Source organism: Egretta garzetta, unplaced genomic scaffold (assembly GCF_000687185.1).
Source record: "Egretta garzetta isolate BGI_Z169 unplaced genomic scaffold, ASM68718v1 scaffold29, whole genome shotgun sequence".
Taxonomy (NCBI): domain Eukaryota; kingdom Metazoa; phylum Chordata; class Aves; order Pelecaniformes; family Ardeidae; genus Egretta; species Egretta garzetta.
In genome coordinates, this window is record NW_009260796.1 from 591,270 (window position 1) to 614,430 (window position 23,161).

The 23,161-nt window shown below is 45.0% G+C and overlaps 1 protein-coding gene across 1 annotated transcript in view; it reads right to left on the bottom strand.

Annotated features, from left to right (window-relative positions):
* The window catches only part of NOC2L (NOC2 like nucleolar associated transcriptional repressor), a gene marked incomplete at its 5' end in the record, with an annotated part of 58,488 nt that extends 36,253 nt beyond the window's left edge, over positions 1-22,235 (bottom strand). The window contains 10 exons of the mRNA XM_035902142.1: positions 4,755-4,866; positions 10,247-10,386; positions 12,646-12,834; positions 13,497-13,610; positions 15,398-15,508; positions 17,492-17,570; positions 19,260-19,350; positions 20,609-20,729; positions 21,391-21,501; positions 22,056-22,235. Coding sequence (XP_035758035.1) covers positions 4,755-4,866; positions 10,247-10,386; positions 12,646-12,834; positions 13,497-13,610; positions 15,398-15,508; positions 17,492-17,570; positions 19,260-19,350; positions 20,609-20,729; positions 21,391-21,501; positions 22,056-22,235 — 1,248 coding nt within the window. The remainder of the gene's footprint in view (positions 1-4,754; positions 4,867-10,246; positions 10,387-12,645; positions 12,835-13,496; positions 13,611-15,397; positions 15,509-17,491; positions 17,571-19,259; positions 19,351-20,608; positions 20,730-21,390; positions 21,502-22,055) is intronic.
* Between the last annotated feature and the right edge of the window lie 926 nt (positions 22,236-23,161).

The following is a 23,161-nucleotide window of genomic DNA, read 5'->3' on the forward strand; positions in this document are numbered from 1 at the left end:
GATAATTGTCAAGTTCAGACAAGCTGCCCAGCTTTCTGCAGAAGCTGGCTTGAAGCACTCGGTCACAAAACAGTTAAGGGTGGAAGGGGCCTCTGGAAGTCAGGTAGTAGGGTCAACCAGCACAGACTGCTCACGGCCACATCCACTCAGGTTTTGAGTGTCTCCAAGGAAAGACACTCCACTGTTTATGCAGGCAACCTGTTCTAGCCTCACCATATAAAATTGTTGGGGTTTTTTTTTTGTCTCTAATGCTTAGAGCGGGGCCTCCTGTATTTCATTTTCTGCATATCTCTCATCTTGTCCTTAAGTGCCATTGACAAAAATCTGGCCTCAACCTCTTTATTCACAGAATGGTTGAGGTTGGAAGAGAGCTCTGAAGGTCATCTTGTCCAACCTGCCCTGCTCGAGCAGGGCCACCATACCCAGATTGCTTTTGAGTCTGTCCAAGGATGGAGGCTCCACAACCTTCCTGGGCAACCCATGCCAGTGCTCAGTGACCCTCATAGGAAAAAAAAAAAAAAAACCCACAAAAAAAAACCCCAAAAAAACACCCACCAAACAAAAAACAAACAAGAAAAGTGTTTCCTGATGTTCAGACAGACCCTTCCTGTGTTTTAATTTATGCCCATCGCATCCTGTGCTGTCACTGAACACCACTTAGGAGAGCCTGGCTCATCTTCTATGCACCCTCCTTTCAGGTATTTTATACACATTAATAAGATCCTCCACAAGTCTTCTCTTCTTGAGGCTAAACAGTCGCAGCCCTCTTCTCATATGACAGATGCTCCAATCCCTTCATCTCTGTGGCTCTTCACCAGACTCACTTCAGTATGTCCACGTCTCTTGCCCTGGAGAGCCCTGAACTAGACACAGCACTCCAGCTGTGGCCTCACTAGTGCTCAGCAGATGGGAAAGACCACAGTAAAACTGTTGGCAAAGCTCTGTTGGCCTTTGTTACTGCAAGGGTACATCACTGGCTCTTGGTCAACTTGTTGTCCATGTCCTTTTCTGCAAAGCTTCTTTCCAGACAGTCAGCTCCCAAGATGTTGTTATTATGGGGTTACCCTTCCCCAGGTGCAGGATGTTGCATTTCTCTCTGTTGAGCTACATGAGGTCTCTGCCTGCCCGTTTCTCCAACTCGTCAAGATCCCTCTGAATTGCAGGACACTTATCTGGTATATCAACAACTCCCAACTTCATATGATCTACAAGAAAAGCTGATGGTGCCACACTGCCCCACTGTTGAAACCATTAATGAATATGATAACCAGCATCAGCCCCAGTATCGATCCCTGGGGTACATTGCTAGTGGCTGGCCTTTACCTAGATTTCATGCCGCTGATCACAGCATGAGCCTAGAAGTTCAGCCGGCTGTCAATACACCTCTCGCAGTCTGCTTATCTAGTCTGCAATTCATCAGCTTGTCTGTGAGGAAGTTATGGGAGATTGTATCCAAAAACCTTGATAAAGAGAAGATAAACAACATCCACTGCTCTCCCCTCATCCACTGAGCCAATCATCTCATCATAGAAGTCTATTAGATTGGTCAGGCATGATTTCACTCAAACAACCCCTGATACCTGCAGGGCTGTGATCCAGAATTTAAGAGCTGCAATATAACGGTGGAGGCAGGAGAATAAGGGAAAGAAAAGATATGTCTTCAGTTGGTGCAGTGGTTCAGCTTAATCTGTCTAAAGTTCCAGTTTTTCCTCTCTGTGTAAATGAGGCAAAGAGCCCACATCTTGTAGAAAACTAATTTCAGATCCATGCTTAAATGTATGACAGTGTCCAGCATTATTAATTCTCCAACTACAATCTTCACATCAGCCGATTTCCTCCGACACAATCCACTGCCCACTCCCATACATGCTGCACTCCAAGCCCCTGGGGACTTTCTCCAAAGAGAGCTGCACATCCAAACCAAGACTCAAACCATTTAAGTGTCAAAGTGGAAAAACTCGTGCCTTCCTTAAGCATATCAGGGTTAACCTCCTCTCCTATCCCTCCCACAGCGGAAGGCAATTTTAAATTGGCATGTCAAGTCAGCCTGTGGGGAGATTTCCACCTTGTTTATCCACACCTGCCTTCCAGCAGATGAGCCACCAAAATTCCACGCCTGGCACACAGTAATTGAAGCAATAAAAAAAAACCAAAGCAAAGCCTGGGATCTCACAGGCCCTTCAAGGGGAGTAATAATACAAAAATAAAAGCCTGCCTGCTTTACACTCTCTCCCAAGCCACCTCCTCCTACCTAAGATGTAATTTTAGTACACTGCTTCCTTTGCTCCATCCTGGAAAGCAGAGTCAGAGAGGAGACAGCACTGGATGCCCACGCTGGAGAGCATCAGCCCTTGTCAAGATGCATCAAGCAGCCAACTCTCATTTCTATTGGCAGGGGCTTGGGGAATTCCTGTGCCTACGGGAATTGCACAAACATTCAATCTGCCATCTCTTGAAAGCACAGCAGCGACAGGGCTGAGACAAGAGGTAAGCAAGGGCTGGGCTTCCTTGATGTAGAGGGGGAAGGAAAACAGCGTACAGTCGCTTCTTACACAAGCAGCTTCACAGAATCTACACTCTAAAGCCCTCTCCAAAAGGTGCACAAAACATAGGGTCACAAACTCTACAGCCGTTCTTTTACTGCACTTGGATTCAGTTGCAACAGTGACAGAAAGAGCAGCTTTTCCTCCTTCCTATCAAATGGAGCACACCTTACGCTGGGAAGGCTCCATTCCACTCCCCCGACCCCAGTCACGCCCCTCAATTCTACTCCTCAGTACCACAACATGCTGATCAGATCCCTCAGTCTCACGATGGTTTGGATAATGGGCTTAAAATGGATTTTGTTTCATGACATGGTGTGGCATGGGACTAACGTCTATTGACTGAGTCACTGCAGAATTTGTGAGCTGGTAGAAACAGGCTCATAGTTAAAGCCCTAGGCTGGGCATCAGAATGCATCTTCTCCTCCCAGCATCAGCACAGCCACCTTGGGACTTTGGGCAGGTCACTTCCCCTGCGTGCTGAAGCTTCCTACCGTCTCATCTGCAGAGCTGGAATACATCTCCTGCCTGAAGACAGCTTGTGTGGACACACTAAGGGTTGTAACAGTGTTCAGATACCTCTAACAGATTGGAGAGGGGAGTTGGAAAGAGGTGGAATTATAAAGGGAATAGCCCTGAACACTCTTGGGAAGTCCACAGAATATCCCTTGCAGGAGATAGGCAGGAAGAAGGGAAAGGCTGACAGCTGCAGGGAGATACAGGAGTTTAACATCACGTCAGTCACCTTCGGTTACAGGAGTTAAAGCAAAATAATTGTTAAAGTAATGTGAAAGAGCATGCAAGTAACACACATGCACACATTTACCCAGCCCCCATCTCCCCCTTGTCACCAACACCTGGACAAGCTAAGCTGAGTAGTGCCTCACAAACAAACACAGCAGGATCGGATGTGGTCAGGGGCTTGTGGAAGCTGGGAGGAAGCTCAGCGTGCGGTGTGGTAACGTCTGGCTGGGGCCCGACACACGGATTACAGCCGAGGTGTTGGGGCCAGAATGCAAAGAAATGAGGAAAACCTGCACAGGGTCTGACATCCTTTGCTTCTGTGGCTGGAAGACATTCAAGACATGTGAGAAAAGGCAAAGGGAGGCTTTGTGGCTGGGGGGGGGGGGGCGGCGGGGGGGAAGGTCCCCACGGGAAAAGAGTCTTTATGTCTCAGAGCACTAAAAAGTAAAAAGCAGAGAAACCATCCTCACCCCAAGCTCTACTACCCCAGAGTGGAGATGCCTCTATCGCTAAATCTGGTTGGCAGAATTTCAAATATGCATGAACAAGAGGAAGGAAGCAGGCGAATGGCAAAGCCACACAGGCCAGGGCCAAGGAGCGGCGGAGGCGGCGGGAGAGCAGGAGGAGATTTATAAACATCGCTGCCTTCCACAGGCACAGAGGATGTGGTTTGCAAAGGACGTTTACAACAACACAAAACCACAAAATCCTTTGCTTCAACAGAACTTGATTAGGAATGAGCCTGGCTGACTCAGGTCATTTATTATAGAAATCTCCCTCCCACCTCCTCTTCAGTGTCCAGCCACACGCTGACCTACTGGGGCTTCTGCATTCCTCACCCAGCCTCGCTCACGCTTCTTCAGAGAAATTTGGCTGCATCGCTTCTGCACTACCTTTGCACAGCAGCACGGCTAGAAACACCTATGTGGAGAGGTGTCACACATCTGCTATGTGGGAAAGCTGGATGGTCTCTTAGCACCAGTATTTCACTAAACATACTGCATTTTGCCAAGCTGCATTCATGGAGATTTTTATCCTAAATAAATTCTTAATTCTTGAAGGGCTTTTTCCTTCCATTTCTCTTTGTCTGCAGTTAGGAGAAATTCTTCCTTTTCTAAGATGTGAACACATCAGCAGGATCAAGTAACAACAGTTTGGGGAGTTATTGCAACCAGTTGAGCCTCTGAATCTCTTCTTTAGCAAACCTTTTGCTTATTCCAGCAGCATTAGTTAAACCACCTAGGAATGTATTTCTGCACCCAGCTGATCTCGGATACTCTCTGCTCACAGGCGGAGTTTAATCCTATTTGCTAACCAAACAATACATTCTGTCTGATGGTATTTGCCAGGGATTTTAGGAAGTAAGCAAATTGGGCGATCTGGGGAGCTGCTGGTGAATATAGTAAGCAAGTGTGCTTATTAGGTAGCAGGCATCAGCCATTGCTATGTCAGCAGGAGCCAACTAACCTCCAGGATAAATGGCAACACTGGGATGAAGGTCCTGGTGTTCTCAGACAACAGTGTAAGTGCACGGATGCAGTGCATACGCAGAGGGTAGAAACGAGACGTTGGTACCAGCCTAGAAAGGAAAAAATAAGAAAGGGCATTAGGCCAAGTTTATACAGGAACCTCACCTGCAGCCTTCAGTGACACCTGAAAGCCTTTCCTACCCTGCAAAAGACAGAGAGCTTTAGTATTGCACAGCAAACTGCTTGGGCTGCTGAAGCTATCCCATAGTTGGAAATAAAATTCACACATGTTAAAGCTGTAATACTAACACCCAAATTCTTGAAACCAAGCACTAGGTTTCCAGCTTCTGCTGGGAGAAAGCGCGACAAGAACTTTCTAGGTGAAGGTGTTTAGTCACGTTCAACACTTTTGGCTCTCATGCCCCCAGCACAGTCAGGTATGCAAGAAAGTGGCAGGAACCATCTAAAGCAGCAAGTTTGACCAAGAAAAGGGCGCCCCCAGCATACCAGAGGGATTACAAGGAGGAAGATGTTTCCCATTTCCCACTACATACCCTCTGTGTACCCACAGAGTTCATGCTGTCACCCAAACAGTCACCCTCTTAGTGGGGAATGTCACTGAAGCAGAAGAAGCTGGACTAGCAGTGACCAGCATATCAGAAAGGACAGAGTGAGAGTGACCTCTCACAGCCAAATCTGTTCAGCCATCTCCAATCCAGAGGAGCACCCGAGTTATTCCTTTCTCCTTCAGAGAGACAACACGTACATTTGAACAGCCGGTCATCAGCATGGAGAGGAAGAGGCCAGATTTTCTGACACACACTTTAAACCATTACACACTCGGGTATTAAGAAAGAAGTAGAGCCAACTCCTTTTGTAAGGTTGGGACTGAGAAGGGTCAGCTCCCCCAGCACCACGTAAGCCAGCAGCAGAGGGGAGAATGCAGAGCTATCCCTAAAAGACACCAGACCACATTACTGTACCACTCCCGAAACCTCTCACTCCGAATGACCCATACTTGAATACATGGATGCCTCCAGCATTAACAAGTGGGTTTTAATTTTTTTTTTTTTTTTTTAAAGCACAGTTCCCAGACAACAGGCTCAAGTCTGATAAATGAATCCCTCCCCTCCCCAAACAGCTTGTTGAGCAATCCAGGAGAGAAAAAAAAAAAAAAAAAAAAAAAAGCTTGACCAGGCACCATAAATCACCTGCATCTCCCCCCCTCCAAATAGTGAAATAATTATCATTGGATCCATTATAGAAATAAATCTACTTTGCACCCCTGATCTGGCACCACTGGAGATGACGAAAGCCATTCTCAGGAATTAATTGATCGAGGAATAAACCTGTTAAGTGTATAGATTTACTGTAAACCAAGACCATTAATTTTAAAGTGCGCGGCGATGCAACGATCTGCTCAACTTCCCGATGGCTGGATGCACAGGGAATACAAAACACAGCTGGGTCCCAGCTCTGCTGAGGAAGGTCCAACTGCCTAGGCACTCCAGGGCGTTCAAACTGACTGACGTTTCATCTCAGCAGAGTGTGCTCTTTAATGTCTTACCATCACTGTCTCTTGGAATGCCTGCTGTACTTCTCCCACGCAGCCAGGGCATGGGCTGTGGTGTAGAGAACAGCCTAAAGGCTTCTCAAGGCTTATTTTTACTCACTACAGCTCCTTCAGTTATACTCCTGGGTAACCACAACCTTCCTCTGGCTAGAAAAGACAGAGAAAGCTTCTTTCATCATCAGCCTCCACCTCACCAGGACAGGTCACCAGGGGAAGTTGCTCAGGGACACCAAGGCTGAGCTTGCTTCTCCATGGAAGAGGCTGTAACTGCTTTCTCCCCTGTATGTGCTGGGAGGCCAGAAACTAAAACTTAACAGGCACCAGAAATCCTCATTTAACTATAAGCTGGGGAGTAACTTCATTTTTATAGCTTAGACTGGGAGCAAGGTAAAAATCCAAGCAGATATGGTCAGAAAAACACTTTATAGGATGAGGGGAAAAGGGATAACAGAACCGGAGTTTCTGTAAGAAAAAAAAGCCAACCCCAAACCCATGAACTCTGACAAATGCAAGCACACAGATCAAAAGGAAGAACTTATGGACTGTGGAGGCAAAGCACAGAGAAAGGAAGGGGGAAATAATCTCCATGTTCTACATCTCTGCAATACCTACAACGCTGCCCCACTGGTCAAACTAACTGCAACCTGTCAGCTGTTCGCAAGAACAGCATCACTCATTATTACATGGCAAACTCAGCAATGAGGCTCTTCCCACCATCACAAAAGTCAGAAACCACCAATTCCAGCACCTCCCTATTCAGCAGTCCAACTTCCCTGGACCACATCTTCAGCACAGGTAACTTCCAGACACATGGGGTCACTTCTGAAAGATGCATTATTAAAAATAGTTTCAACGCATTTTATATGTTGGAAAGCAGGAAGAGGGAGCAAGAAAATGAGGGAGCTAATTTTTATTTTAGCAGGCAACCCTCTTCTACTAGTTATCTTATTTAATCATTCAAATTCTGCCCTGGTCCCTGTCTAGAACCTAAAGTCCGTGATGGATGGCAGTTTCTCCCTACTCCCCTCACGTAAGAGCCCAAGGTGGCATAAGGAGCTGATCAGGTCAGACAGACAGACACCCTTTTGCTGGAGCCAGGCGCCACCTCCCGGTACGAAAGGCACTGGAGAAGTGGAGCCTCCTCCCAGCACTACCACCCTCTGGGTGGACCCCAGAGCACCAGACCACATCAGGAGCAGAAATGAAAGAAGCTATTCCAGATGTCAGGTATTCCAGACATTACATAGCAGCCTTCCTCACTACCTGATCACATCCACACACCTCAAAGCTGAGCAGCCTGGAGAAACAGAGAGGGGTCCAGCTCATTCACGCCATCTCCACAAGAGTCTGCTCACGGCAGATACTAAGCAGCCCCCAGGCAGATGAATATGCCTAAATGGACCTTCCAGAAAGGCATGAAGTCGTACATGAAGCAAAAAAACCCCTTGACCTGCAGGCTAGATTAGTTTATCATCTCACAGAAACAACCCGAGCTCCTCTGTTGCACTCAGTTGCTCCAGACTTATCTACACCAGGGAACGTGGCACAGAGACTGACTCTTGATAGTCTTGGTTTGGACAGAACTGACACTGCGAAGAGGTTGTCTACACTCAGGAAGGAGCCCTAGGGTCCTGGGTACAGACTGAAGCCCATGGAGCCGCATCATTCCCACATCTGCTAACCTACCTACCCACCCCCTGTTTATATATCTTGGACACTGTCTCAGCTCAGTAAGGAATCTAGGGTGGGATTTATCTCTGTTTTCCCCACCTTAGAACCCATCCGTTGGGTTCCCAAATCTTTGAAGCCTTGTCAAGACAGTAACTGTACTTCATGCCAAGCAGCCCTGTCCATCACAGACACTAACAAATTCTGCTTGCTGCTCTGGCTGAGTCTCACCAGATTCACCTTCCCTTGGCCCCAGATAGCTGATTTATCTGCCTGGACAGGTAGAAAAGTGCCTAGATTAGTCCGCAGGACAAATAAAGCTCTACAACAGCAGTGGGAACCAGCCTGTGCATATGGGGGATGGGAAGAGGGATGTATGCATACTCTAATGATCGTTTAAATCTGCTTATCTTCATCACCACTTGGGAGTTTTTCAAGACCAGGCGGGTGGTGTTTTAAAGCTGAGAATCTGGTTAACAGAGCTAAAAGGATTTCAGAGATCACAAGAGATTCAGAAATCCCCTCAACGCTCGTTATTAACAGCCATTTCAAAGCACAAAAATTTCATATATAAACATATAAACTGATGGGAAAGAGAAAGAAATTCTCAGCAGACACATTAAAAACAATAAATGTGTCCTAGTTCTTCAAATTCTAACAAATATGCACAAAAAAATGCATCTTCTAACTTTATTTACCAAGCTAGAGATGAGAACTTCATTCTATACTTTGGCACTGTTAGGTCTTGAGGCAAGTCAGTACATTTTTCCTTGCCACTTTGTACAATTGGGAGAATAATCCACTCAGACTATTCAGATTGCAACTTCTACAGAGCAGAGAGCCATCATCTGCCCCACACAGTACCTCAAAACAGAGCCTTACTGCTGCAGCACTACTGCACGATGTACAATTACTGGCTGGTATTAAGAGTTCGTCTCCAATTGCACACACACTAACACACACCACTGGGATTCCATAATAACCACTGGGAGAGATTCCACCGTGATTCAATTCCACTAATGGAACTAATAGAGTTCAGCAAGCTTAAACGCAGACCTTAAAACCAGACTATACCTGGCCAATACTCTGGGAGTAAGGGAAAAAAAAAAAAAAAAAAAAAAAAGAAAACCCCAAACCAAACAAAAAACCCCAACAACCCACAAATGAGGATAGCTTTCATGCTGCCAAAGATACCTGAGCAGGCTTTCCTACTGGTGTGTATATTTAAGAGAAAATAATTTTAAAAAGTCTAAACACACTTAAGATTCCAAAACCAAGTCCCTCCCAACTCCTCCCCCTTTTTTTTTTCCAAATAGCTCAGCTCGGAGACAGTCAGACTGCTACACATGGCATGCTTGCACTTGAACAGTTCTCCATGGAAATATCCTGACAGCTATAACCTCTTGGAAAGAACACTCAGCAACATAGAAATATTACTGCTGCAACTGCTCTACACGTGACAAAATGTTCTGATGGACGTTAAAAAGCTAAGCTGACCCACTTGGGCTGGTTATGACAAAATGTTCTGATGTTAAAAAGCTAAGCTGACCCACTTGGGCTGGTTCTTCATATGAATGCTTGGAGAGTACTCAGTTATTTTAAGCTTTCCTTCAGAAAAAAAGGACACTATCTAGAATGTCTTCATGGAGATACAGTTCTCCAGCTATAGAGAATAGCAATAGAGCTATTGTACTTTTTAGCACCAAAGTTACCTGCATTGCTTTGGGTCTCCCCACCTTCCCACTAGAAGACAGCAAAAAGTGTTTATATTATTCAGAGGTGTGCCCAGACCACACAAATGCTGCAAATATTCTCAAGTGTAAAGGAAGAGGAATTTCACAGTATTTTCTGTTCTCGCTGCTGGGCACCACTACTTTTCTGTACTTAGCTACTTTTCAGATTAGCCCAGAAAAGGCTGCAGTTTGACACTGGGTCACAGACCGATTGGTCCTCCTTCAATATGGGAGCTCATGGAAAGACTTGAAAAGAACGCCAAAACAGGTAGAACTGTTCCTTATACAGAGAATTTAGTTGTGGTGTAGGTTATTCTTCCCTAGGCTTTCTCACCACCTAAATGCTCACAACGCATCTTCAGCTGGAATACTTCACTCAATAGCAGCTCTCAGGCAATTCCTTACAATGCAAGGTTAAATCCAAATCACACAACAGTAACACCCCTTGGTAACTTGCTCTGCTACATAAAGCAAGAGGAAGAAATATAGCCAAAAGAAGAAAAAAATCCTACTTACTTTATACAGCCAATGATGACCTGCGTCAAAGGATAGATCAATGGCTCCATGACCTCACTGGGATAGATGGTGCTGAGAACCCGACACCAGAAATACAGGCAGTGGATGTACTGCCAGTTATAAACAGACTGGAAGTTCTCCTGCAGAAAAAGGGAAAAAACCATAGGCACAAACCTGAAAATGTGCTATTTGAGAGGAGCTCACTCTGGTTTCTCTACAGGAGTCATTTTATCCAGTATTCTCTAAGGGGACATTGTGTACTGTTCAGAAAGGAATAACCAACATTTGAGCTGTCGCTTTGATGCTAGTGGCTGACCCACCATCCAAGCAAGTTCAGACGCTGCATTGGCAAAATTATGATTTGGTACTAGTTAGTGCCTTGAAGGAAATAATGAGCAACACACAGATTGCTTTTCTTCACAAGTATGGCTCATTTGAGAAGGATGATTTAATAGCCCAGCTCACAGCAGATGGTGGGATGTGGCCAAGCATTAGGAAACCTTTAACTGTTCCATTTACCAGGGACAGTCCCTGGTTTCCCACAGGTAGGAAGGCTGGAAAGTAGTACCCCCTCTGATGCCCTTGTGAATTGCCTTCTGGCCTCTGCAGGCCAGAGAGGGGGAGGAAAAAGATGTGTAAAGCTACACTACAGATCCAAGCTAGCAAGAAATTCAGCTGAATTTATCTGGATTTCCCCTCTCTGCGTTCAAACTCATTTGGTTGTTATGTAGCAGCTTGTCCTTCCCACTTGAGGCTTCCCTTCCCTCAGCTGTATTAATCAAAACCCCCCTAACCACCACCCCACTAACTCTAAAAGACAGTACCAGTGCTCATTTTAAAGATGTTCCTATGAACAGTCACTGTCAAAGCAAGGACCAAATATCAACCCAGCACTTCCCCCTGATTTTGGAAAAGATACTACCCAGGACATTTTCATTCTTTTTTTTCACTTGCAGAGTAAAAGTGACAGACAGCAGAGCTGAGAACAAACTTTCAGCTGTTTCTCAGTTAGTCTTTATGGTTACCAGCAAAAACAATGCAGTAGGCCAGCAGCGTGCCTGACATGCAACAATGCATGAACCAGCATTTCAGGCTGGCTCAGTAGTATGGTAAGTGTGGGTCAAGTCTTGCACCAATCCAAGAGACATTGTTTTCAAGAAAGCTTGGGCAAGTCCCCCCCATCTCCCTGCCATGTGCTTAAGGCAGCCCATAGTGTCCAGTTAAATAAAAGCCCAGAAGAGCGCAGAGTCCCACTTAAGGACACCCTTTCCAGAGGGTTCTGTAGGCCCACGTATTCCCCAGATTGCACCAAGAACTTATGAGATTGCACTTAACAAGGTGCCTCAGCTCCAACTTGTGCTTCAGACAGACTTTCAAGGCCCAGGTCACCTCTTCTTTTGCATGGATGAAGCAAGATGTTTAAGTCCCAAAACAATGACAGAAGCCCCCAGTTGCAGCCACTGGACCAAACCTTACAGTAGGGACTTAAGCCGCAGCTGGAAGCAGTAGAGCACTCTCAGCTCTCACCAGGTCATCAAGATGTACCAAGAAGCTCTGTTCTCAGCTTCTCTTGCACAGAACCGATAAGCAATCTGCTCCTGTAATCACCTTCCATAACCACCCACTGGTCAATTAAAATTAATTGGCTTATTACTTGGATTTGTATATTTTGGTTGTGCTGTTGTCATTCAAAGTTCCTACAACCCTCCCCAGCTGTGGAATCAAGTGGATTTAGGTCTTGTCTGGGCCAGGACTGAGGGTGTAAGAAGCCAATGCAATCCAATTAGGGTATACGCAGCCCAGACTTCATTTATCTCTGCTCATTTATCCCCATGTCTGAACAGCCAGGAGATTTAACTGGTCACGAATCCTACAATGTTTGGGAGCAGCTGAACAATTAATCTATAGGGGTCTGTTCTGCTAAACATGAATAAAGCCAGGATTAGCAATCTGACTTAGATTTCTGAGGTCAGACTGGAGATGGCTGAAATCAGGGCTGCTCCCAAAAGGTCTGAGCTGCTTTGTTCAGTTAAGTCCTTTAAATAGCATGGACTTGCTGGAAAGATGCACACACCTGGGTGGTTCCTAATTTTCTTTACCTTGAGGCTTTGCAACAGAGGCTGCAAACAGCAGCTTCACAGAGTGAAAAAGTGACTTCAACCCTGCAGTTGTCTTTCCTCTCCTTCCTTGCTGAAATTCTAACCACAGGCAACTATGAGGGGACCCTGAAGCTCCCAGACCCTGGCAAAAAACTCCTTGACACATTATAAAACAGGCCAGACAAAAGTACTGACACTTTAGAGACACTACCAAAAGCCTGAAGTGGCTACTGTAATTTTCCCCTCTCCACACATTCCCCAGAGGAGGGGTACACTCCTTCCACACTGACTGGTACCTACCTTCTTCTTTACTGTCATTGCACTGCGCAAGTGAATGGCAAGCTGACGGATATAGATGAAGGCATGCTGGTAAGAGGTGTGGGTGTCCAGGGCATACATCTCTGTCAGTGTGCGCTGCATGAAGTTGATCATGGGCAGGACATTGGGAGAAGTGAATCTGGAATTCTTCACAAACGCTATGTACATTTGCTGTGCAAGAAAGAGGACACAACCACATAAAACAGAACAAAAATATTCTTCCACTAACCTTCCCCACCCAGGCTTGTCCAAACCAGGGGCAAAGCGTTCCTTTTATAAGACAAGTCACCTCAAAGAAATATGCAAAAATAATAATCCAGCCTGCTCCTTCTCCGGGGGAGACAGGAAAGAGCCTGTTTAGCACAGAGCTTGGAGATGCCCCTGCCATTGCTTCCCTGCAAGAAGAGAGAACTGTGGGATGGCTTTGAACCATACATGCTTATGGTTCGTCACAGTTGTCTTTCTGTAACACTAAGCAAACAACTTTGGAACCTCAGCTGTTAACTGAATGATCAGAGCAGCTCAGTAATACTCAGTATTGTGTCAGCACTTGAGGAAAGCCCTCAAGAATTTGGAAGATGAGTATTCATCCAGCAGACAGATGAGTACCAGAGGCCTTCCCTGCTAAGACCCTATGGGCCTCCAGCAAGAAAGGCAGTAGTAGGAAGCAGGATATCACTCTGACCTCATACAGAATCTCTTCCCCATTTAATTCTCTGGAGATAGCCAGCATCGTCTCCAGCACCTGCCCTACATAGCAGGCTCATGCTCTAAGTTCTTTGCATATAACATGAGAAAGAAAAGCTGCAGAGTACAGCATGTACCAGCCTTACCTTCAGCAAGGGACTTAGGTACACCTCTTTCTTGTAGCGGCAGATTTTGTTCAGCACAAGGAAGGCCAGTACTCTCACTGTTTCCTCACCCGTGCTCCACAAATTAATTGCTTGCTGGAACAGAAAATAAATATAAGGATAAGTGAAGTGACAAAGAGCCCCTTCCTGATTACACAAAGGCTTGAGCTTCCTTACTTCACAGCAAAAAAGCAAGCAAGGAGGAAGATGACACAAAGATGGCAGGCCGTACTATCATAGAATCAGTCACAACAGCACCGGCAGCCATTCTGTCCTCATACTCTAGCTGCAAGACCACACAAAGGGCAAGGTTGATGTTTCCACGATCAATAAGGGAAACTGTCCAAAACTAGCATCTCTGAAAAATATGTGCACTTTTATCCATGTGCCTAAATACACATCTGAGCTTCTGAGCACACGCACCAGTACTTGTGCATGCGACTCAACCTCCTAGGCTTTGCAAAGCTTCCTTACCATCCCCAGACAGCAACACCACACTAGATTACACACTTGGCCAATACATCTTCCAGCCCAACAAAAAAAGTAATTTTTATGCCTTACACTGAATTCTGCAGAATATAACTACACTGCAATTACATTCCCATTCTTGCCCTGAACACAAAAGTTCTAGTTTCTCAAAGAATCCTATTAAAGATGCATTTGTCTCTGGAGAGAGGGACTCCAGGGTTTGATTTCTGAATTTATCAATGTTCCTTCCCTCTGGGCAAATAGGCTGCAATTCTCCTCGTGGTAGTTCTGCCTTAATTCCAGTTCCCCGGACATTCACTGTATTAATTCAAACGATAGAGCAGCAGCAGGGTTTGGAGCCAGAGACAGGACCTGTGTAAAGCAGCACTTCTGCCCAGACATATCCTTAGTCACTCTGGCACAGACATGATGATGAGCACCCAGTGCATCATAAAAATACCTACACCAGCTGGAGAGGGGTAGGTTGGTCTGTGCAGGGGTCTGGGCTAACAGACAGCCCACCATTGCCACGTAAGCTCATCAGTCTGAGTTTTACCCATCCCTGCATTGCATAAAGCAACCATATTTTGGTCTCTTCCCTCAACTTCTTGAGAAGCAAATGAATAGGTTTTGTTCTTCCCAGGCCTGCCTGCATTTGCCTGTTCAGAGTATAGATTTACCTGGACATGGCTGGCCCTGTCAGGAAGCACCTGGTACAGCAGGGCCACAATCATGGCTGATGCCTCCAAAAACTAGTTCCCTTATCTCCATTAATGAACTCTAGAGGAAATCAGAAAGATTCCAACGGCAGGGCTGAAAAAGCCTGCTCAAAAACCCTGCTATAGCAGTGAGCAGACTGCTACACCTTCAGATATGAGGTGTAACAGCCTCCCATCACTGTGTACCAGTCATCTTTACCAAAGGGTTCCCAGCTTCATTTAAATGTTGTGTTGCAGCTTTTCATTTAAATGTCACCCTGCTGCACTCTTCCACGCCTTCTTTGTTGTTCTTAAGTGCTCAGCAGTTGTGACTAAGTTTCTGCAAAAATATTCCACCCCCAGTTCTTGAGAGTGAAATACTATCACGGACATACACACAGACTCAGCACACAGGCAGCAATTACTCCATCTGCCATGAGGAAGCAGACAGCTTCCCCAGAACATTTCTGTGTCACTTTGCATGGGGATTAGCAGTATCTACACGCAGAGCCACATGCCCACTCACCTCAGCGTGAGAGCGCTGAGGAGAGCCTTTAAGAGAAGCAGGAGTCCTTTCCAGGACCAAAAGAAAAACAAGGGAAGAGTACAACAGACTGAACTGTCATGGGATCCAGCCCAAAGATCACAAGAGGCTCATCTGAAGGGGTAAAGATGGTACCTCAGATCCAAATGACATATCATAGCACACCACCTTACCTTGAGAAGCGCACGGCACTGCTTTGGAAAGGACAAATAATAAGGCACTATGGAAATGACATGCTGAAGGACTGCTACACCAACTGAGGCTTCTGTTAAACAAGACAGGAGCTACGGAGGGAAAACAAAACACAAACCCGTTTAGTGTGTAGTCCTCATCACCTTCCTTTACCAAGCACCTGCATTTTACTATTTCCAAGTATTTCTGTGTTACCAAAGGACTGGAAGAGCAGCCTTCCCTAGGAAGAAGCTCAAACAAACCCCCAAAAGCTGTATCAGGAAAAGAACGACACATGGCGGGTTAAATAACTCCCCCAAAAGTGTAGCATCCTGGCAAATGCAAGCTCAGGCTACTGGACTTGGATGGCTAACAGCACCCAAGCTCATCACACAAAACCTCATTTGCATACACTGTAAAAGCTAAGCCTATATACAGTTTAAAACATCTTACAGACAGTGTGACACCAATGACTCTCTCATCTCACTAAAAATGGTCAAAGCACAATGAAGACACCTTCAGTCTACACAAGACTTGGAAACAGACCATGTGAGCTATCTGATGACTTACTGGATTTCACTAGGATTTCTTTGATGGGAAGTTGGAATACTGCTGGGTATCAAGAGGTTAACTCTAGCTGTAGGAAAAGGTTAGACAAACTATTTAAGAAACAACATCTTGGTATTTCCAGGTTGTTCAGCTCAGTTCACCTGGAGCCAAACCCAGAGACGTTTGCAATTTCTAATTTGAAGACAACGGTAAGCTCAAAGTCACTTCAATTTGAGAGAGGTTCTGCCTGATGCAGTGCCCCCTCTTCCCTGCAATCCCAGTTGCTGGAAGCAGAGGTATTTTTACTACTTTCAACTCTCCTTGCACCTCTGGACTGAGCAGGTCTCCTTCACAAAGTCCCTCGCACACCAAACGGAAAGGAGAAAATATTGTTCAGAAACCACTACGCCAAAAAAGCACTGTAGCAAAGCCTGGGACTGAAGGCTCTCAGTACAGGACAAGGGGTTACTTCAATGGGACTGCATTGCCAGCTTTTCCTTTTCTACTGCAATCTTAGTTCTGCTGCTGGCAAGAGGCACCACGACTTGAGGAAAAAAAGCTCTACTGATCTTTCTGCTAAGTCATTCTGCCAGCTTACAGCTAAGAGACATGAGCACTTTCTTTTTGTTTCCTTATATCCCCTTCCCTCAGCTTCTGAAGAATGAGTATTTCAGTGTTGTTTGCTTGTTTTTAATATTCCTATTTTGGGGATTCATGATGAAGCAACCAAAAAAAATTAACTGGGGGCAGGAATTTCCTTCAGAAATAATCCATGAATTGTCTCTGGAATACCAGACATCAGCAACTTTGGATGGATGGGATATCCTAGTGGGATAATCATACTTGGAGATGTCATATGCGAGGAGCAGAGGTTGTCAACATAACGACTTCTTAGTATTTACTACAAGAAGTGGCAAGACCATAGTGCCAACAATTGTATTAAGGCTACAGAATGCAGGAATACAGCACTGCAAACTACTTTGAAGACTACTAAATACTAATTTGTCAGACAAATTAAGACAGAAAGAACTGCTAGACTGTGAACCCAGCCCTTCGTTACAGGCTACCTATTCTGACCCAACCATCCTATGGATCTCCAAATTGTCAGTTAGACCAAGTACTTCCAAAACAAGACAGGGAACTGGGCAGATCCACAAGTCTGATGCCCAAGGCTCTGAGACTCAGTGAGATTCCTTCTGCTCACTGCAGTCTCAGCCAGTAAGTCTTATTTATTCTCCACTACAGAAGGCAGCGTAGAAACCAGTACCCAAAGTTCCCAGTATTGTGAAGGCCAGAAAGTCACCTTCAAACTGGAGTAATCATCTTTTCTGATAAAAAAAAAAAACCAAAAAAACCGCAAACATAAAAGCACCTGAGGCTACACTGCTACCTGCTTTGTTAATTATCTTTTTGATTGCTTGGCTCTCCTTTTAGCAATGTTGTTTACAGATGCAAAAGCCCATCTGCCTCATTCCAAAATACTCTGAACAAAAGCCCAGCAATGCACAGCCTGACCCCAGTAACACAAACGTGCTGAAATTTCTTACTTGTATAGTACAGCTGAGGTACACTTTTACATCCAGTCGCAGCTTGCTCCACAGTGGGCTGGTGGAGGGGAGAACCATTCTAGAAACGAGCAAGAGTTGGGTTTAGCTTTAAAAAAACCCCACCAAATAAATTACATTTCAGCAGCACAACGAACAGTGAGTTTAATTCCTCAATATTGCCAGTGAGTAAAGACAACTGCTTGCAAAGCAAGAAGTAAAAGTAGTTAACAATTTTATCATGGGTGAAAGGAAGTACTTCTACTCTGTAAAAACTGCCTGAAGAACAATATTAGAAAATTTAATCCAAAGAGCTCCCCAGATCTCTGGAAGTGTGATATAGGGAGCTGTGACAGCCAAAAAGCCTGGCGGAGATCCAAATCCCTCACAATGACGTTATCTTCTAGTCAGGCATTCTGCAGCCACTGCCTGACAACAGAGCAGGCTGGCTTGTAGTAAGAAAGTCTATTTTGGGGATCAAACTAGTCGTGAGACATTTGCTCAGTCTCTTCTAAACTTTTGACACTGCATTTGAAGTAGTGCCCCCAGGCCATCCCACAATTTAGACAGTCTGTACAGGTCAGGCCTGGCAGGGAAAGATGCTAGTATTTACTCAAAGAACTGAAATTTACTTCTCAGACTGGGTACCACTGTCAACAAGGATTCTAGAGTTTAGCTCAACCCTCCCCTCATCTGTGACAGGGAAATTAAAAATACCTGCCACAAAAATTACCCTGGAACCAAAAGCACTTCTGAAAGGCGTTCAATTCTCACTGTGCCCAACAATGGGAAAAACAAAGAGCTCAGACCATGAAGCAAGTAATAAAACTGTGTCCAGATGAAACTCCAGACACAACAGAGGTAAAAAGCTGTTGTGGATGCCTAGTAGGAAAACAGGCACAGGGGCTAAATAAGGCTGCTCCAGCTTGCAGAACATAGTGGGAACTTCACACCTTGTTTTATGAAACTGGGCTTATAGCATCCAGCTATGGCATTGGTTCATCCAGCAAGAGTTCAGACTGGTACTTACTCAGTTTCCAGCACCTTTTCCAATTGCTCCTGGGTAAGCTATGCTGATACCTATTCAATTATGGGCCCAGCCTGACTCTGAAATTGTTTGAGCACCAACCTACACAATACCCAGAGAATTCCCAGCTCCCCGGCAGCAGCTGAGATTTCAAAATTGTCATTCCTCCTCTCTAGTCAAATCAAATTGCATTGGCAAATGCAATACAGAGGTACCGGACCAATGCTGCCATTCTGGAAAAAAATTAATTGTACCATTCTTTACCCAGTTACATGCTTGTTTCCATTCCGTCTATGCTCTAACAGTGAACAGCTCAAACTCAAATGATCCAGCCCTCAGACCACCAGACTCTAGGGCCTAATACAGCTGCTAAAACCCTGGATTAACTGAAGTCACGTACTTGTGATACTCTGCCTACAAACAGGCAGAAGGCTTGGTCGCTTTCTCTGAAAACCAACTCACAATGCCTTAACAGTGCTCCTGAGTGAAGGCACATGCAATTCCAAATTCCTTCTATTGAAGCCACATGTCCGCTGCAAATGGCTGGAGTCTAATATTACAGAGGACGCAGTTCTGGGGTAGTAAGGAAAAACCTGGCTAAGATGACCGTGAGTATAATCAGGTAACTTTGCTAGTGTTTGGGCAGATCTGCCATCTTTTTCCAGCCTCACAGCCAGGTTGCGGTTCTGAAAAACCCCAACCAGCTTTCTCTCACCTGCAGTTCTCAAATCTCCTCAGACTTACTTTTGTTTGTTCTTTGGGGTTTTCAGAAGAAGCAGCTTCTGCAGGCAGCGGAAGAGGTCCCGGACACAGAAGGACACAAGGGCATTGAACACTGGTTAAAAAGAGTCAGTAAAGCATTTGTAAATGATTTTCCATATATTCCTGGTTTCTCAGCTAATCTGAAAAGAGCTCCCCAAGGAACTGAAGTCAGTGATTCCCATAGCAGAACTATTACCTTTCCACAAGCTTCCAGAAAACATCAGTCTGTCCTACCTTTGAATTTTTTACCTAACCAGCAAGATTACAACTGACAGCTTTCTGGCACAGGGGCCATCTCTGCTCTCCAAGTAAACAGCACAAAAGCAGCCTGACCCATGACAAAGAGTCTTTACTACCATCAATCTCCCCCAAACCATAACAAGAATTAAAGGTACTTTTTAATAAAGAAAGTATCTAGAATTCACATGTCTGTTTCTGTGACAACCTCTTACATTAAAGAATAAGGTTTTACCAAAAGCAATGAAAGACATGTAAAAAGTCCTATGCCAGGCAAGAAAGGACTAAGGAGAACATGTGAGTTTAAGTAGTCCCACCCCACAGTGCCAGTTCCAGATGGCACACAATAGCAAGCTGATAAAATACAGTGAGAAAGTACCTGCCAATTTAGTGGTAAAAGTAGGCAGGCTGCAGGTCACCTCCTCGGAGACACTAACAAAGATATTTCCCACTCAGCCACGCTGTTGCTGAGTCTGAAACAGGACTGTCTGCAAAACCTGGAGCTTCTGCAAAAGGGGACTAGGCTGGAGAGAGAGGTTGCATCTCATTTGTTCTACAGGCATGATAATCCTGTAGAGGAGGAGATCCAGACATGCAGTATTTTGAGAGGTCCCAGCTAGGGGAATTGTGAACTCAGTAATGCAACTGAAGTCTAAACTGTTGCGAGGTTATAGACTGCTATTTGGTAAGATGACTTAAAATAGTCTTGTAGGATTAGTTCTAAGAGGGATCAGCAAGAAGCCACAGCAAAAGTTGTCCCAAAAAAAAGTGCACTACAAGCATATAAACAGTACCTAGCTTCAGCTTCCCTCTAAGAAGTCCGTGGAATGAAGTGTGCTACTTTCCTCAGCAGTCTCCAAGCCCAGTGGCTCCAGGCGTGCACACAGAGGTACACTTATACACTGGGACACCAGAAGAGACACCACTGCACAGACTCACCACCAGGAAGAAGATAAGCTACTTAAGTGAAATGAAGCCTATGAAAGGGTAAGTTAACTCCAGCCAGTACTTATCCTTACTCTCTTCCATCAGCTAAACCTTCCCTATCAAAAGACTTCCCTTCTCTCACAGAATTACTATGGTGACCAACTCACCTGCAGCATCAGTGACTTGAAACTTGCTAGGATCAGCCCCACCATTATCTCCTTTGGTGGTTGCTACAGATGCTTTAAAGGCTTGAGTGATTTCATGGAAAAGTTTTGGTGTTAGCCTTCGCTGGGGAAAGAAGGAAAAGGATTGCTGAGGAGAAAAAGCAAGCAATATTCTGAAACTCTGAAGCACTTTACTGGGACAGGAGTATTGGAATTCATTGTAAGTCTGATTGCAAAAATAGCTCCATCCTACAACACAAAGGAAAAATGTCAAGACTGTTAATGAATGCTAGTGGCCTTCACTTGCTCTAAAATGGCCTTCTAGGGCTTTTAATTGGTTGGGGGTTGAGAAGCAATGAATCAGTTGCAAGCAACTGTCCAATTTGACCTTTCCCTCCCCCTCTTAGTAAGCAGCAGCAAGCCATTTCATCACTATTCAAAATGTGACTAAAAAAGTTCTTGGAGCTGCCAAAGGCACAATGAGGATGAAAAGCCAGAATTTAACCCTTCTGACCTCTTCTGAGCCACACAAGTTTCTCTAGCTTCTCCCTCAGATAGAGTGCAAGTATTTTAATCTTGCAGCCCCCAAAAAATTGCAAAGACAAATCACACTAAAGTAACAAGAGCTGTAGGAGTATGACCTTGTATGCAGGACATACATCTTCTCTGTAAATTTTTGTGAAAGATGAACAAATTGAAAGTTGGTCTTCTAGGGGCAGCGACACATGTGGAAGAGCATTTAAAGGGGAACACTCAAGTGCCTTGTATTCCAACTCCCTGCTCACCTCTGCAGCTTTTTTCCATTCTTCAACCATTTTCAAGCTCACAGGGATGAAACAAACTCTCTTCCGTTTGACTGTTTCATGTTCTTCTTCCTCATCTTCATCACTTGCTTCCTACAGAAGTCAGTACCAAGACTGAGAAAAGGCTTATACACCTCTTTTCTGGCCCCATCTCTTTTGCTGAGTAGCTACTGAAGAGGAAGGCAGGCAGGCAGCAGTGAATTTTATCAATGCTGTTATCAGCACTTTGTGTAAAGCAGTAATGAAACTATGGGTATTACAAATTCCAAAAAAGCTACTTAAGCCCTGCAGCTTTGCTACATAAATACAACATGCAATAACATAAAACATCAAGGAGAAAGGATATCACTTGAAGCAAAACAAACTCTCATTGCGCAAGGAGACACAAAACCAAAGCCACAGAGAAAATACACTCCCAGGCTCTGCTTTCAGTCTTTAGCAAACTCCTCATGCTCAGTTCAAATCCACAGCTGACTTCTTAATTACAAGCCTGCACACACCTGCAGATGATCATTGGGGAAGCTCCTCCCCAGCCATCTGTGCCACTACAAGCCCAAATATACTTGGGCCTTGCACTGAAACTCAAATACTTCACATGTAAGTAGTTGAAATCATTGATTTCAGCACTCCAAAACAAGGCCTAGTACCTCCAGTGTATCGGGTGGTATGTGCACCCCCTCCTCCTCGTCAGAACTGTCTGAAGCATCAAAATTCAGCAACGTGCGATCATTTTCTTCCAAAAACTTATAAAATTCAGGATCTTTGTCCTTCAGCCGGGAGAGCTGATCTTTATGTTCAGATGCCTTTCCCTTCTTCCTGGCAGGTAAGAATTAACATGCATTATTCATTGCTCAAGCCTCTGCTGATGCTGCAAGAAAAGCAAGCAACTTGCACTAAAGCATTTGCACTAAGGCACTAAAGCACACCTGGGGCTAATTTGAACAGCGATGCTTTAATCAGGGCTGTGGTATCCTGTTTAACACCTGCTTTAGAGGTCTAACAAAAGGTTATTTTTACTCAGGATAAAGAGGATATTTTCATTCAGCATTAAGACATCTTGATAGCAAACGATCAGATTGTATGGCGATACTGACCAGAGGTCATGAAAATATCTTGCAAAACCAAAAAAAAAATTAAATCTATTCCTCATTTCTCAGAACTACTCTTACAAACTTTTTTATAAAGAATACAGAAAGTTATACTGCCAGAAAAATCTAGCAAGGAAAGCTTGGTAAAATCTTATTTGGTACTAAAGAATAGCTTCTAATAGCAATTAGCAGTGCCTAAGAATTACTTCATCAATTTCTATCTGCAGATACTCCAATGTCTTTCAGCAAGCACAAATACACACAAACCGAGGAAAAACAAAGTAAGCATTGCCTGACTCTGATATACTCTATAAAAAGATTAAAAGCATACACAAGCTTTTCTCCACAGCAGTTACTGAATTGACATAGGTACCACCAAAAACCTGACTGTCCTGCACCCCGTAACCACACTACAGTCTTGAAGGCAGCCCTTTGAGGTTCCTCTGACCCAGCTCGTCCCAGAGCAAGCTCGCTCCACGACAGGCAGAGCCGCAAGGAAGCCCCGCGGTTACTTATAAAAGCAGGCAAAAGTCACAGAAACCCAACCAAGCCAGCGGCCAGCGAAGGCGCGCTGAGGTGGGCCAGGCCTCGCCCAAAGCGGGCGAGAGGCGAAGGGCAGGCCGCCCGGAGGGACCCGCCCGCCCGAGCACGACCAGCAGGGTCGG